Source organism: Procambarus clarkii, chromosome 76 (assembly GCF_040958095.1).
Source record: "Procambarus clarkii isolate CNS0578487 chromosome 76, FALCON_Pclarkii_2.0, whole genome shotgun sequence".
NCBI classification, from domain to species: Eukaryota; Metazoa; Arthropoda; class Malacostraca; order Decapoda; family Cambaridae; genus Procambarus; species Procambarus clarkii.
In genome coordinates this window covers 5,029,114-5,047,053 of record NC_091225.1, presented here as the reverse complement: position 1 = coordinate 5,047,053, position 17,940 = coordinate 5,029,114, and the positions used below count along the sequence as shown (strand labels likewise).

Below are 17,940 nucleotides of genomic sequence, written 5' to 3'. Positions count from 1 at the left end.
TCTGATACGATAAAACAAACGTTTCCAATACTTTCAAATACTTTCCAGATATGTTGTGGCAACCTAAAATTGTTTGCTGGGTTACATTGAAGGTTACATCCTTCGTGGGGGCAAGTGTACATGTATACAACGCTTGACTGCTGTAGAGGGTTCTCCGTCGGCTTCGGGCTGTTTTTGATAAGGAGTTCGGAAGTCTTCTTGGTTTTGTAGAATATTATCAGGTTTATGTTTTGGTTAGGAGTAGTGCTTTTTACTCCTTTACGGATTATTTCTTTCATTATTCTTTCCTCTTTTATATGTTCACTGTGCATGGTTGATTTGTAATATAATTTTATTGGGGGTGTTGTGGTTTCTGTTCTAGGTTCTGAATTATACCAACGGTCCAAGTTTCTTCTTATAGCAGCGTTTATTTCCGCGTTGCTATATCCGTTGTTCACCAATACCTGAGTTACTCTTTCAAACTCTCTACTCACGTTGCTCCATTCAGAGCAGGGGGTAAGCGCTCGACGAATATAAGCATTGAGAACACTGGCTTTGTATCTTTGGGGGCACTCACTTCTACCGTTCAGGCATAATCCTATGTTGGTGGGCTTGGTATATACGTTGGTACTTAAAGAGGTTCCTGTTTTTGTTATTAGTACATCCAAGAATGGCAGACTGTTATTTTCACTATTTTCATATGTAAATCGGAGTACTGACTCTCTCTCTAGGTGTCTTTTTAGGTCAATTAGTTCATCTGAGTCTTTTACTATTACGAATATGTCATCTACATAACGGCAGTATACAGTTGGTTTTTGTCTGCTACTGAAGACCCTATCTTCGATGGTTCCCATATAAAAATTAGCAAATAAAACTCCTAAGGGGGAGCCCATTGCTACTCCGTCTATTTGTAAATACATGTCTCCTTGTGGACTGATGAAAGGGGCTTCCTTTGTACATGCTTCGAGAAGACTTTTCAAGTGTGGCTCAGGTATGTCTAATTTGGGGGTGCTCTCGTCTCTGTATACTCTGTCCAGTATCATTCCTATGGTTGTGTCGACTGGGACGTTGGTAAAAAGGGATTCAACGTCCAGGGAAGCGATGATTCCGTCGGGCTGGGTAGATTTGATCAATTCTAGGAAATCTGCTGATGATTGTAGACTAAACTTACTTGGAGTGTATGGAGTTAGGAGTTCATTGAGTTTCTTTGCCAGGTGATAAGTTGGGGTTGGTATTTGGCTGATTATAGGGCGTAGTGGGTTACCTGGTTTATGCGTCTTAACATTGCCGTAGGCATATCCTAAGCCATAGTCGCCTTGAAGTTTATTGAAATGCACACTACCTTTCTTTGCGTTGATTGCTGTAATTGTTTTGTTTACTTTCCGCTTAAGGTCTTCTACGGGGTTCCTCGTGATTCGTTGAAATTTGGAGTCGTCACTTAGGATGTCGCTAATTTTGTTCATGTATTCATGGGTAGGAATCAATACATATGCTGCTGTTTTGTCGGCTTTTCTTATTGTTACGTCTTTCAGATTTTTTAGTTGTTTCGCTGCTTCTTTGAGTCGTGGGGTTAAGATTGTAGATGAATATGTTCCTCGTTTTTTCCCTGCTTCTGCAAGTAGTTCCGCTTGAAGTGTGTCAGTGGTGATGACTTTTTTGTTGTCTTCTAGCTTATGGATATCGTCCAGAAGCATTTCGATTTCCAGGCGTTTTTGATGCATCTTTGGTTTAGATAAGAATTGACAATTTAGACCAAGATTTAAGAGGTCTCGTTGGTCCTGGGTAAGATCATAAGAAGTCAGGTTAAAGTAGCCATCTTTAGGACGAGGGATTTTTAGCTGTCCACCGTTTAGGGATGTTAACTTACGGAGTGTCTTTGTTTCTACAAGAGTTTTATGTTGTTGTTTCAGGTTAAATAGTTCACTGTTGATGGTTTGCTTGAGTTGGATAGGGATGTCGTACTGGGTCCATTTGTTTAACAGATGCTCCGCCTGCTCTATAAAGGTTTGGAGGGCTTCCTTCTTCTTGTTTAGTTGATGCCGAATGAGCTCTTGCCTATACCTATAGGTAAACTCTGTATTGCGGACTGCTGGGTCATGTGGGTTTAATGTTTTAAACTTCCATTTGGAAGTTTAAATGGACTTCTGGGTCCATTTGTTAAACAAATGGACCCAGTACGACATCCCTATCCAACTCAAGCAAACCATCAACAGTGAACTATTTAACCTGAAACAACAACATAAAACTCTTGTAGCAACAAAGACACTCCGTAAGTTAACATCCCTAAACATATATATATATATATATATATATATATATATATATATATATATATATATATATATATATATATATATATATATATATATATACATATATATATATCTGCATCTGCATATATATATATATATATATATATATATATATATATATATATATATATATATATATATATATATATATATATATATATATATATATATATATATATATATATATGCGAACAAGCCTGAATGGTCCCCAGGACATATGCAACTGAAAACTCACACCCCAGAAGTGACTCGAACCCATACTCCCAGAAGCAACGCATCTGGTATGTACAAAACGCCTTAATCCACTTGTTGACCATCACGACCGGACAAAATGAGGTGATAGCCGAGGCTATTTGAACCACCCCACCGCCGGCACTCGGATAGTTATCTTGGGCATAGCATTTTACCAAATCACCTCATTCTTTGGGGCAACACGTGAGGAACACAAATGCGAACAAGCCTGAATGGTCCCCAGGACATATGCAACTGAAAACTCACACCCCAGAAGTGACTCGAACCCATACTCCCAGAAGCAACGCATCTGGTATGTACAAGACGCCTTAATCCACTTGACCATCACGACCGGACAAAATGAGGTGATAGCCGAGGCTATTTGAACCACCCCACCGCCGGCACTCGGATAGTTATCTTGGGCATAGCATTTAGTTTTAGTTTTAGAGTTTTCAGTTGCATATGTCCTGGGGACCATTCAGGCTTGTTCGCATTTGTGTTCCTCACGTGTTGCCCCAAAGAATGAGGTGATTTGGTAAAATGCTATGCCCAAGATAACTATCCGAGTGCCGGCGGTGGGGTGGTTCAAATAGCCTCGGCTATCACCTCATTTTGTCCGGTCGTGATGGTCAAGTGGATTAAGGCGTCTTGTACATACCAGATGCGTTGCTTCTGGGAGTATGGGTTCGAGTCACTTCTGGGGTGTGAGTTTTCAGTTGCATATGTCCTGGGGACCATTCAGGCTTGTTCGCATTTGTGTTCCTCACGTGTTGCCCCAAAGAATGAGGTGATTTGGTAAAATGCTATGCCCAAGATAACTATCCGAGTGCCGGCGGTGGGGTGGTTCAAATAGCCTCGGCTATCACCTCATTTTGTCCGGTCGTGATGGTCAAGTGGATTAAGGCGTCTTGTACATACCAGATGCGTTGCTTCTGGGAGTATGGGTTCGAGTCACTTCTGGGGTGTGAGTTTTCAGTTGCATATGTCCTGGGGACCATTCAGGCTTGTTCGCATTTGTGTTCCTCACGTGTTGCCCCAAAGAATGAGGTGATTTGGTAAAATGCTATGCCCAAGATAACTATCCGAGTGCCGGCGGTGGGGTGGTTCAAATAGCCTCGGCTATCACCTCATTTTGTCCGGTCGTGATGGTCAAGTGGATTAAGGCGTCTTGTACATACCAGATGCGTTGCTTCTGGGAGTATGGGTTCGAGTCACTTCTGGGGTGTGAGTTTTCAGTTATATATATATATATATATATATATATGTCTGCGACAGGCACACGTCTTGATCCGCAAAAGTTCCGTATTGCAGTCGCTCTCCGTCTTGCTGCCCCTATCCACACTGTTCATAGGTGTATTTGCGGCGAGGCAGATGCTGACGAATATGGATTGCATGGCCTGCACTGTGGAAAATCTGATGGTTGGCACACTAGACACGACGAAGTCAATGACTTCGAATTAAATGACAATGAAATTGACAATGAATTAAAAGAAGCCTTGCCTCTCCTCAGTGTTCAGCGGAAAGAGAGCCCCGCAACCTACTGAACCGTGACTCTGTTAGCTTTGCCGGCCGACCAGATGGAATCACACTGCGACCGTGGAAGGGTGGCAGACAGTTTGCATGGGATTATACATGTGTATCCACCCTGGCAACCACATTCATCAACCTCTCTGCCGGCACAGCAGGAGCCGCGGCGACACGTAGAGAAAGAGACAAGTCAGCCAAGTACAGGCAATTAGATCATCGGTACAACTTCGTTCCAATAGGGTCTGAGACAATAGGCCCATGGAGAGAGAGTGCAAGAAGGTTTCTTAAGGATCTTGGTTCCAAGCTCATCGACACCAGAAGAGACCCTAGAGCAGCAAGTTTTCTCTTTCAGCGCCTCAGTGTCGCGATCCAGAGGGGGAATGCTCGCTACATCCTCGGTTCCTGCCCGGCGTCGGAGGAGTTCGAGGAACTCCTCCGAACTTCTTTTTGTGTCCTCTTAATGTTAATTTTTTGTATAAAATCAGATATGTAACTGTATAACCTTGCATAATAAAGTGTACACCATAAAAAACGGAGGGTGGTAGGAGAAGCGAACACTCTTACGTATTCAGAGTTAAATGGCAATTTTTCCCTGAATGCTCTGTGTTCTCTTCTCTGAGACTGTGGGTCCCTATAATTGCACCAGAGGTGGTACCCCCCTATATATATATATATATATATATATATATATATATATATATATATATATATATATATATATATATATATATATATATATATATATATATATATATATATATATATATGTATACATATATCTATATACGTGTTCTGTCTATATATATATATATATATATATATATATATATATATATATATATATATATATATATACATATATCTATATACGTGTTCTGTCTATATATATATATATATATATATATATATATATATATATATATATATATATATATATATATATATATATATATATATATATATATATATATATATATATATATATAGACAGAACACGAAACAATGGGTATTGAAATGGAAGTGATTGTAGAAAGCCTATTGGTCCATATTTCTTGATCCTTCTATATTGGAGGATCCTTCTATATAAAACCAGTATATAGGCAAGACAACAACATCTCTTTCTAGGCGTTTAACGATGCATAAACAACAGGGCTCCATTAAGGAACATATAATCTCTTCCCACAACCAAACCATCGCCAGAGAAATCCTAGTAAACAACACAGAAATCATCGATAGATACAGTGATAGCAGGCGGCTCGACGTTTGCGAGGCACTACACATTAAAAAGTCAACACCAGCAATCAACAGCCAATTAATGCACAACTATATTCTACCCACCTCAAGACTCCGCTCCAATATAGAAGCATCAAGAAATATGGACCAATAGGCTTTCTACAATCACTTCCATTCAATACCCATTGTTTCGTGTTCTGTCTTGTGTTTAGGAATTTAATACCCTATTAATACCACCTCACCCCATCCACCTCACTCAAATGTAGATATAAACAAATCGAAGATGTGTAAGTTCTATTCAGTTGTGTATGTGTAAACTAAAGTCTTTGAAAATGTAATAAGTTTTACGAAACGCGCTCAAGTGTCGAGTCAGACTAGAAATAAAAATGAATTTTGGAGAATTGATTTTTGAATTACCACCAACAGTGAAAAGAAACGTACGAAAGATCGAGAAAATTCGTGTTAGAATTATTAATCTTACTTTTTCGGTCATATTTAATAATATATATATATATATATATATATATATATATATATATATATATATATATATATATATATATATCTGAAAACTCACACCCCAGAAGTGACTCGAACCCATACTCCCAGAAGCAACGCAACTGGTATGTACAAGACGCCTTAATCCACTTGACCATCACGACCGGACAATATCGCATATATATATATATATATATATATATATATATATATATATATATATATATATATATATATATATATATATATATATATATATATATATATATATATATATATATATATATATATATATATATATATATATATATATATATATATATACTTTATATATATGTTGTACCTAGTAGTCAGAACGCCGTACTCGCATTTTAACAATAGGTAGGTGAAGAATTCAAAATGTTTGATAAACATTTCAAAAACTTTGAATAAGCATGGCTAAAAATGCAGTAGAATTCAGTAAAAATATAGGATCTCCCACAATGCTACAATGTTAATAACAAGTGTACTTCTTGCTTGCAAATTTAAAAGCAACTCTAATATATAAAAATTGTATTATACAAATTATAAACATAATAATAATAATAATAATAATAATTATTATTATTATTATTATTATTATTATTATTATTATTATTATTATTATTATTATTATTATTATTATAATATATTTACACAAGACTCCCGATCAGTATTTGAACTGTATGCATAGGTATTTATATTGTTTTATAAACCTACTAATCACAAGTAAATGTTAAAAATTACTCTACAGTAGAATGAATCATTTAAACAACTTATCATTTTCATTTGTTTAGTTACTTAAAACTGTTGCAAAAGTGTGGACGTTAATTTAGAGACACTTCCTCCTTCAGACGCTGGAATGGTGATATGGAAGCTGGCGTGATAGTGGAGGCGGGGCCGGTGACCAGCCAGGACCAGCTGGACCACCTCCTCCAGGGCCAGGACCAGCTGGACCACCTCCTCCAGGGACTGTGGACCGACGCTAGAACCACCTGCCGAGGACTCGTTCTTGATCTCACCTCCAACAACAATACCAGCCATATACTTGAGTAATAATTAAGAAAGAGTTTTACTATAAATCGAGTTGCAATCAGGGTTTTTTCACTGTAAATTATTCACCTTATCATTGAAACGATTGCATAGTAACAAATAATAGACATACACAATGAAACCAAACTTATATAACTGGTCCACTTACCAAGCACTGAGCATAACGAATTACTCAAGATAACACAATCACTAATATAATACAGAAGATAGCGGTAACAACGCCCCTATATGAGGAAAACTGTAATCCAACAATTCCTCCAATAAAAATTTGCTACTACATTACATTTGGCTAACGACCTGTTAGTGCAAATCGTTACCTGGGCTGATCAACTCTACACTCTTGGCAGGAGCTAACAGAGTCCTGCTGAGCCAGGCAGTCGAATTGACATATTGATTAGGAGGCCTCCTCTCCCACACAAAAACATCCACACCTCACTAATTAGGCGTCGATTCAGCTCCTGGCGCTGAATGGGGTGTCCTCCTTCCTTGCCGATGGAAAACACCTCACAGATGCTGCACGTGGTGAACATAACTGCAGGTGACATGGGATGTGCGGTAACACATGAACACACACGCACCCACACACACACACACACACACACACACACACACACACACACACACACACACACACACACACACACACACACGCACACTTAATCTTATGCAAAAGATGTGGAAGAATGGTAATTCAATCAAAGAGTCAACAGAGTAGTCAAGCAGCGTGATAATGTACTCAGACATTACACGTGTACTCACGCATATCCAGTGTGGGTACAGACTAGTCTCCTCTCATGTAATTGCACAGTATATTAATGACTATCATTTCTAAAGATTCTTGATTTTGTAGGGCGCACGGCGAATAACCACGAAACAAAGGTTGATATCTATACTTTGAGCCCAGAGATGATTGATTTGGCCGAATTAAGAAGCGTCTGCATATGACGGACTCATTATTCAGAATGAGGGATTACCACACCAAATTGGGTGAACTGCTCATGAACAGCAGTCCATCCAAGAAGATCGATCATTGGTGCCAGAACCAATGGGGCATCGGCTGTTAAAATTAACCAATGATAATACAGCTATCATGACAGAGAAGAGGCAGAAGAGGAAGTTGCAGAAGGAAGCATACATAACCTTACACATATTGAGTTGCCCTGACGTCATGCATGTACCTATTGCCAAGGCTATCCCTTGGCAATGCACAGCCTCACACGTCCTTTAGCTACCATCAACTACCTCATATTCCCCTCTTAGCTACCATCAGCTACCTTTTATTAAAATATAAGGGATTTTAACATTTCTAAGGGAAATTAACATGGTAGACAAAGTAACATTGTTCAAAGCTAGGAATAACAGAAAGAGGGGTCATAGGTGGAAACTCGGTATACATATAAGTCTCAGAGATTTCAGAAAGAGCTTTTTCAGTATTAAAACTGTCAATAAGTGGAACAGGTTAGACACAGAAGTCGTGAAGCTCATTCAATTCTAAGTTTTAAATTTAGGTATGAGAAAAGTGTGAGAAATAAGTTATTTCATTGATCTAAGAACGTTTAGAAAGCTAGGCTAGGAGCCTAGCTCGTTCCTGCAAGCACATCTAGTCGAGTACATGCACACACACTCACACACACACACACACACACATACATTAAATAATTTTATTTTATTTAAATACATACATTAAACTTTATCAAAATGTCATTTGTATTTTAGCTATATGGTCTAAAATTTAGTTAACATTATTGAACGTTTTTTATACTTAATAAAACACTTTATAAATATTAACAGTGTGATAATATTTACAATATACAGTCAATTAAAAAGTTAGAAAATGTTGAGTGTTTATTGGGTTTATATATATGTACTCATATATGTACTCAACTCGAGTACATATATGAATGTATCTTGTGCTAATTATGATTTTGAAACGGTTCAAAAATAACTGTTAGAAAATATCAATAATATAATAATAATAAACCTGAATCCTCAGATCATAAATGTATGTACTATTTCTTCTCTTCAGGTTTCTAGAAATGTCAGGTCTCTGGAAGCTGCCGGAGACGGTGGTGATAGCCATAGGTGGGAGGGCGGGGGTGAGGGCCGTGCTCCTCCACCACAGTCTCCGCAACACTGTCCACGCCCTCTACCTCGCCCTCCACCACGACCTCTACCTCGCCCTCCACCACGCCTCCCTCTACGCCATCCAAGTGGCCCTCCACAATGCTTCCCTTCATATCTCTTCACACTTTGGTACCTCAGTTGCCCAGAGACCTAAGAAGCAAGCAGGTGTGGACGTACAGGTTTTTATAATTTTTATGTAACATTCATAGTAAAACAAATTTATTTAACTTGCAAAAACCCTTACTACGTAGACCAGATTTTCATTGTATATAATTGCTAAGCAACATATGAAGCAATAGCAATAACAAAAATTTTGCGACTTTCATATGGTATAAATCAGTAACAAGAAATGCTTCTCAAGCAATTTTTATTATTTAATTGCAGAGTAACGAATGTATTTTTCATACTTGAATAGTTAAATTAATTAAAGGCAGACATTCTTAAAGAGAAAAGGATGTCTGCATATATCTTCGATTCCACTCAGAGGACACGAGTCAGCCAGTGATACCACTCCGGGCTCGATGATTAATAGTGTCAACAGTCTTAAAATTAAATATATCATGATAATTTTAATATATGCGTTATGCAGAATGATGTAAAGGTCATTCACTGTAATCCAACTGTTCACTGTAGACATTGCTCTGATTCTCCTGTGTTTTATCATTTGCAGCTTAAATTGGTCCAGAAAATATGCTGGAAGTATAGTGTATGTTGGGTTGGTATGTATAACAGGAGGGCATAAACAAATTTGAACTTGACCGGTTTAAGCTTGAGGGAGATGTTGCACGACTTCAGCTGTGTAAACATGGTTGGACTGCAGGAGACTCGTCCCAAGGACTGACTAAATTCTTGGTCAAGTATTATAATACGACCACGTGGTGGGTTAGAAGAATCCACTGATACACTTTACTTGCTTTTGACCCTGTATCTCAGTAAACCTCTCAACAAATATATCTAAGGGTAATGGAAGTATTTAATATAAGAATATATATATATATATATATATATATATATATATATATATATATATATATATATATATATATATATATATATATATATATATATATATATATATATATAAATATATATATATATATATATATATATATATATATATATACATATATATATATATATAATCAGACCGGCATCACCTCAGCACTGAAACAAGGATAATCAAGAAACTAACAACGTTATATGGAGGACCTATGGCAATTCCAGGACCAAGAGATGGCTTCCTGAACCTTGCAGGAATCAACCTCACTGAGGACCAAGTCACTCTCCTAAATCTGGGTATAAACTGTCAAGTTATGTCCAGACCGAGTGAGATGGCCCGGAAAGAGGAGTTGGAGATTCTGTTGGGCGACATATTCGACCTCGAAGCACAAAAAAAGGTCACCACCAAAGATACTTTACAAGCCGAACTTATTGCAGAAGGAGGAAAGAATCGAGGCAATTATAGAAGTACCATACTGTCCCCCGAGCTCAAAGCGGCAGCTAAGAGCCTTCGTGAGAACGAGGATATAGTTGTCAGGAGAGGCGACAAGTCGCCAATATACGTTATTCTTAAAAAAGACGAATATCTGGCGAAAATGAACCTCATACTCTCTGACCAAACTAAATTCCAAAGGGTAACGAAGGACACTACAGCCGAACTGAAAGCAAAGGTCAAAAATTGATCGAAACTGTAAACGCAAGAAATCTGGACTCCACCTGCCAAAGAATTTTGGGGAATATAAACCTGGATATGCGTATGGAAATGTCAAGACACACAAGCCTGGAAACTCACTTCGGCCAATCATCAGCCAGATACCCACACCCACGTACAGACTGGCGAAACAACTCAACGGCTTGCTGACTCCTTATGTCCCTTGCGCCTTCAGCCTGAAGTCTCCAAAGGAATTTGTTGACTTGCTGCGGGGAACACGGGCCACAGGGATAAGAGCCTCGTTGGACGTAGAATCTCTGTTTACCAACGTACCTGTGGATGAAACAATCGGGATGATAGCCGACAGAGTGTACCGTGATCCGGCCTGTACTCCTCTTGACATACCAGAAAACAGTCTAAGGAAACTACTCCAAGCTTGTACTAAAGAGGCACCCTTCTTGAGCCCGGATGGACACATGTATAAGCAAGTAGATGAGGTCACCATGGGTTCTCCCCTAGGTGTCCTGTTTGCAATCTTCTACATGGGAACCATCGAGCAAAAAGTCTTAGTTGACATGAACTTGAAACCGGCCATATACTGCAGGTATGTTGACGACATTTTTACACAGGTACCTGATGTCAGACATCTGCAGGAGCTGAAGGAGGCATCTGAGAAGAATTCTGTGTTGCATTTCGCTTACGAGATGGAGAAGGATGGGAAGCTGCCCTTTCTAGATGTAATAGTCATGGAAAGGAGCGGAGTTTTCCACACTGCAGTCTACACTAAGGAAACAAACATAGGAATGTGCCTGAATGCCAAAAGCGACTGCCCAGATAGGTACAAGAGGAGTGTTGTTAACGCATATGTCGACCGTGCTCTCAGCCACAGCTCAGAATGGAAGCAAGTCGACAAAGAACTCTGTAGGGTAAGGCAGGTCCTAGTCAAGAACGGCTTCGCCAATGGTTTCGTGGAAGACATCATAAGAAGGAAAGTGAAACGCCATGCAACCTCTGAAGAGACAACCAACACAACACCTATACCCCCTATTAGACTATTTTACAGGAACTTTTTTTCCACAGCTCATAAAACGGAGGAAAGGGTCCTGAAAGATATTGTTAATAGAAATGTTATCCCTAAAGACAAAAATCAGAGGATACAACTGACGATTTACTATAAAACCAGAAAAACGGCCAGCGTACTCATGAGAAACTCTCCAGACACAAAGCAGAACGCTTTAAAAGAGACCAACATCGTCTATGCCTTCAAATGCCCTCTTGGGGACTGTTAGCTCCAAAAAACCAGTATATAGGCAAGACAACAACATCTCTTTCTAGGCGTTTAACGATGCATAAGCAACAGGGCTCCATTAAGGAACATATAATCTCTTCCCACAACCAAACCATCGCCAGAGAAATCCTAGTAAACAACACAGAAATCATCGATAGATACAGCGATAGCAGGCGGCTTGACGTTTGCGAGGCACTACACATCAAGAAGTCAACACCAGCAATCAACAACCAATTAATGCACAACTATATTCTACCCACCTCAAGACTCCGCTCCAATATAGAAGCATCAAGAAATATGGACCAATAGGCTTTTTACAATCACTTCTATTCAATACCCATTGTTTCGTGTTCTGTCTTGTGTTGATGAAATTAATACCTTATTAAATACCACCTCACCCCATCCACCTCACTCAAATGTAGATATAAACAAATCGAAGATGTGTAAGTTCTATTCAGTTGTGTATGTTTAAACTAAAGTCTTTGAAAATGTAATAAGTTTTACGAAACGCGCTCAAGTGTCGCGTCAGACTAGAAATAAAAATGAATTTTGGAGAATTGATTTTTGAATTACCACCAACAGTGAAAAGAAATGAACGAAAGATTGAGAAAATTCGTGATAGAATTATTAATCTTACTTTTTCGGTCATATTTAATAATATGTCTACAGGTAAGACTGCTACCAAAATATACTAATATATATATATATATATAATTATATATATATATATATGTCGTACCTAATAGCCAGAACGCACTTCTCAGCCTACTATGCAAGGCCCGATTTGCCTAATAAGCCAAGTTTTCCTGAATTAATATATTTTCTCTAATTTTTTTCTTGTGAAATGATAAAGCTACCCATTTAATTATGTATGAGGTCAATTTTTTTTTATTGGAGTTAAAATTAACGTAGATATATGACAGAACCTAACCAACCCTACCTAACCTAACCTAACCTATCTCTATAGGTTAGGTTAGGTTAGGTAGCCGAAAAAGATAGGTTAGGTTAGGTTAGGTAGGTTAGGTTGTCGAAAAACAATTAATTCATGAAAACTTGGCTTATTAGGCAAATCGGGCCTTGCATAGTAGGCTGAAAAGTGCGTTCTGGCTACTAGGTACGACATATATATATATATATATATATATATATATATATATATATATATATATATATATATATATATATATATATATATATATATATATATATGTCGTACCTAATAGCCAGAACTCACTTCTCAGCCTACTATGCGAGGCCCAATTTGCCTAATAAGCCAAGTTTTCCTGAATTAATATATTTTCTCTAATTCTTTTCTTATGAAATGATAAAGCTACCCTTTTCATTATGTATGAGGGCAATTGTTTTTTATTGGAGATAAAATTAAAGTAGATATATGACCGAACCTAACCAACCCTACCTAACCTAACCTAACCTATCTTTATAGGTTAGGTTAGGTTAGGTAGCCGAAAAAGTTAGGTTAGGTTAGGTTAGGTAGGTTAGGTAGTCGAAATACAATTAATTCATGAAAACTTGGCTTATTAGGCAAATCGGGCCTTGAATAGTAGGCTGAGAAGTGAGTTCTGGCTACTAGGTACGACATATATATATATATATATATATATATATATATATATATATATATATATATATATATATATATATATATATATATATATATATATATGTCGTACCTAGTAGCCAGAACGCACTTTTTGGCCTACTATGCAAGGCCCGATTTGCCTAGTAAGCCAAGTTTTCCTGAATTAATATATTTTCTCTAATTTTTTTCTTATGAAATGATAAAGCTACCCATTTCATTATGTATGAGATAATTTTTTTTTTATTGGAGTTAAAATTAACGTAGATATATGACCGAACCTAACCAACCCTACCTAACCTAACCTAACCTATCTTTATAGGTTAGGTTTGGTTAGGTAGTCGAAAAAGTTAGGTTAGGTTAGGTTAGGTAGGTTAGGTAGTCGAAAAACAATTAATTCATGAAAACTTGGCTTATTAGGCAAATCGGGCCTTGCATAGTAGGCTGAGAAGTGCGTTCTGGCTACTAGGTACGACATATATATATATATATATATATATATATATGTCGTACCTAGTAGCCAGAACTCACTTCTCAGCCTACTATTCAAGGCCCGATTTGCCTAATAAGCCAAGTTTTCCTGAATTAATATATTTACTATAATTTTTCTCTTATGAAATGATAAAGCAACCCTTTTCTCTATGTATGAGGTCAATTTTTTTTATTGGAGTTAAAATTAACGTAGATATATGACCGAACCTAACCAACCCTACCTAACCTAACCTAACCTATATTTTTAGGTAAGGTTAGGTTAGGTAGCCAAAAAAAGCTAAGTTAGGTTAGGTTAGGTAGGTTAGGTAGACGAAAAAACATTAATTCATGAAAACTTGGCTTATTAGGCAAATCGGGCCTTGAATAGTAGGCCGAGAAGTGCGTTCTGGCTATTAGGTACGACATATATATATATATATATATATGTCGTACCTAATAGCCAGAACGCACTTCTCAGCCTACTATTCAAGGCCCGATTTGCCTAATAAGCCAAGTTTTCATGAATTAATGTTTTTTCGTCTACCTAACCTACCTAACCTAACCTAACCTAGCTTTTTTTGGCTACCTAACCTAACCTTACCTATAAATAAAGGTTAGGTTAGGTTAGGTAGGGTTGGTTAGGTTCGGTCATATATCTACGTTAATTTTAACTCCAATAAAAAAAAATTGACCTCATACATAGAGAAAAGGGTTGCTTTATCATTTCATAAGAAAAAAATTATAGTAAATATATTAATTCAGGAAAACTTGGCTTATTAGGCAAATCGGGCCTTGAATAGTAGGCTGAGAAGTGAGTTCTGGCTACTAGGTACGACATATATATATATATATATATATATATATATATATATATATATATATATATATATATATGTCGTACCTAATAGCCAGAACGCACTTCTCAGCCTACTATGCAAGGCCCGATTTGCCTAATAAGCCAAGTTTTCCGGAATTAATATATTTTCTCTAATTTTTTTCTTATGAAATGATAAATCTACCCATTTCATTATGTATGAGGTCAATTTTTTTTTATTGGAGTTAAAATTGACTTAGATATATGACCGAACCTAACCAACCCTACCTAACCTAACCTAACCTATCTTTATAGGTTAGGTTAGGTTAGGTAGCCGAAAAAGTTAGGTTAGGTTAGGTTAGGTAGGTTAGGTAGTCGAAAAACAATTAATTCATGAAAACTTGGCTTAATAGGCAAATCGGGCCTTGCATAGTAGGCTGAGAAGTGAGTTCTGGCTACTAGGTACGACATATATATATATATATATATATATATATATATATATATATATATGTCGTACCTAATAGCCAGAACGCACTTCTCAGCCTACTATTCAAGGCCCGATTTGCCTAATAAGCCAAGTTTTTATGAATTAATGTTTTTTCGTTTACCTAACCTACCTAACCTAACCTAACCTAGCTTTTTTTGGCTACCTAACCTAACCTTATCTATAAATATAGGTTAGGTTAGGTTAGGTAGGGTTGGTTAGGTTCGGTCATATATCTACGTTAATTTTAACTCCAATAAAAAAAAATGACCTCATACATAGAGAAAAGGGTTGCTTTATCATTTCATAAGAAAAAAATTATAGTAAATATATTAATTCAGGAAAACTTGGCTTATTAGGCAAATCGGGCCTTGAATAGTAGGCTGAGAAGTGAGTTCTGGCTACTAGGTACGACATATATATATATATATATATATATATATATATATATATGTCGTAACTAATAGCCAGAACGCACTTCTCAGCCTACTATGCAAGGCCCGATTTGCCTAATAAGCCAAGTTTTCATGAATTAATTGCTTTTCGACTACCTAACCTAACCTAACCTAACCTAATCTTTAAAGATAGGTTATGTTAGGTTAGGTAGGGTTGGTTATGTTCGGTCATATATCTACGTTAATTTTAACTCCAGTTAAAAAAAAATTGACCTCATTTATAATGAAATGGGTAGCTTTATCATTTCATAAGAAAAAAAATAGAGAAAATATATTAATTCAGGAAAATTTGGCTTATTAGGCAAATCGGGCCTTGCATAGTAGGCCAGAACGCACTTCTCAGCCTATTATGCAAGGCCCGATTTGCCTAATAAGCCAAGTTTCCTGAATTAATATATTTTCTTTAATTTTTTTCTTATGAAATGATAAAGCTACCCATTTCATTATGTATGAGGTCCATTTTTCTTAATTGGAGTTAAAATTAACGTAGATATATGACCGAACCTAACCAACCATACCTAACCTAACCTAACCTATCTTTATATGTTAGGTTAGGTTAGGTAGCCGAAAAAGTTAGGTTAGGTTAGGTTAGGTAGGTTAGATAGTCAAAAAATGATTAACTCATGAAAACTTGGCTTATTAGGCAAAATCGGGCATTGCATAGCAGGCAGAGAAGTGCGTTCTGGCTACTAGGTACGACATATATATATATATATATATATATATATATATATATATATATATATATATATATATATATATATATATATATATATATATATATATATATATATATATATAAATATATATATATATATATATATATATATATATATATATATGTCGTACCTAGTAGCCAGAACTCACTTCTGAGCCTACTATGCAAGGCCCAATTTGCCTAGTAAGCCAAGTTTTCATGAATTAATTGCTTTTCGACTACCTAACCTACCTAACCTAACCTAACCTAACTTTTTCGGCTACCTAACCTAACCTAACCTATAAAGATAGGTTAGGTTAGGTTAGGTAGGGTTGGTTAGGTTCGGTCACATATCTACGTTAATTTTAACTCCAATAAAAAAAAATTGACCTCATTCATAATGAAATGGGTAGCTTTATCATTTCATAAGAAAAAATTTAGAGAAAATATTTTAATTCATGAAAACTTGGCTTATTAGGCAAATCGGGCCTTGCATTGTAGGCTGAAAAGTGAGTTCTGGCTACTAGGTACGACATATATATATATATATATATATATATATATATATATATATATATATATATATATATATATATATATATATATATGTCGTACCTAGTAGCCAGAACGCACTTCTCAGCCTACTATTTAAGGCCCGATTTGCCTAATAAGCCAAGTTTTCATTAATTAATTGTTTTTCGACTACCTAACCTACCTAACCTAACCTAACCTATCTTTTTCGGCTACCTAACCTAACCTAACCTATAAAGATAGGTTAGGTTAGGTTAGGTAGGGTTGGTTAGGTTCGGTCATATATCTACGTTAATTTTAACTCCAATAAAAAATATTGACCTCATTCATAATGAAATGAGTAGCTTTATCATTTCATAAGAAAAAAATTAGAGAAAATATATTCATTCAGGAAAACTTGGCTTATTAGGCAAATCGGGCCTTGCATAGTAGGCTGAGAAGAACGTTCTGGCTACTAGGTACGACATATATATATATATATATATATATATATATATATATATATATATATATATATATATAGATATATATATATATATATATATATATATATATATATATATATATATATATGTCGTACCTAGTAGCCAGAACGCACTTCTCGGCCTACTATTCAAGGCCCGATTTGCCTAATAAGCCAAGTTTTCATGAATTAATTGTTTTTCGACTACCTAACCTAACCTAACCTAACTTTTTCGGCTACCTAACCTTACCTAACCTATAAAGATAGGTTAGGTTAGGTTAGGTAGGGTTGGTTAGGTTCGGTCATATATCTACGTTAATTTTAACTCCAATAAAAAATATTGACCTCATTCATAATGAAATGAGTAGCTTTATCATTTCATAAGAAAAAAATTAGAGAAAATATATTCATTCAGGAAAACTTGGCTTATTAGGCAAATCGGGCCTTGCATAGTAGGCTGAGAAGAACGTTCTGGCTACTAGGTACGACATATATATATATATATATATAT

At 36.4% G+C, this 17,940-nt stretch overlaps 1 protein-coding gene across 1 annotated transcript in view; it reads left to right on the top strand.

Moving 5' to 3' along the window:
* LOC138357138 (glutamate receptor ionotropic, kainate glr-3-like) overlaps window positions 1–17,940 on the top strand; it is a 186,708-nt gene that overhangs the window by 37,710 nt on the left and 131,058 nt on the right. The window contains exons 3-4 of the mRNA XM_069313787.1: window positions 6,653–6,850; window positions 8,878–9,140. Coding sequence (XP_069169888.1) covers window positions 6,653–6,850; window positions 8,878–9,140 — 461 coding nt within the window. The remainder of the gene's footprint in view (window positions 1–6,652; window positions 6,851–8,877; window positions 9,141–17,940) is intronic.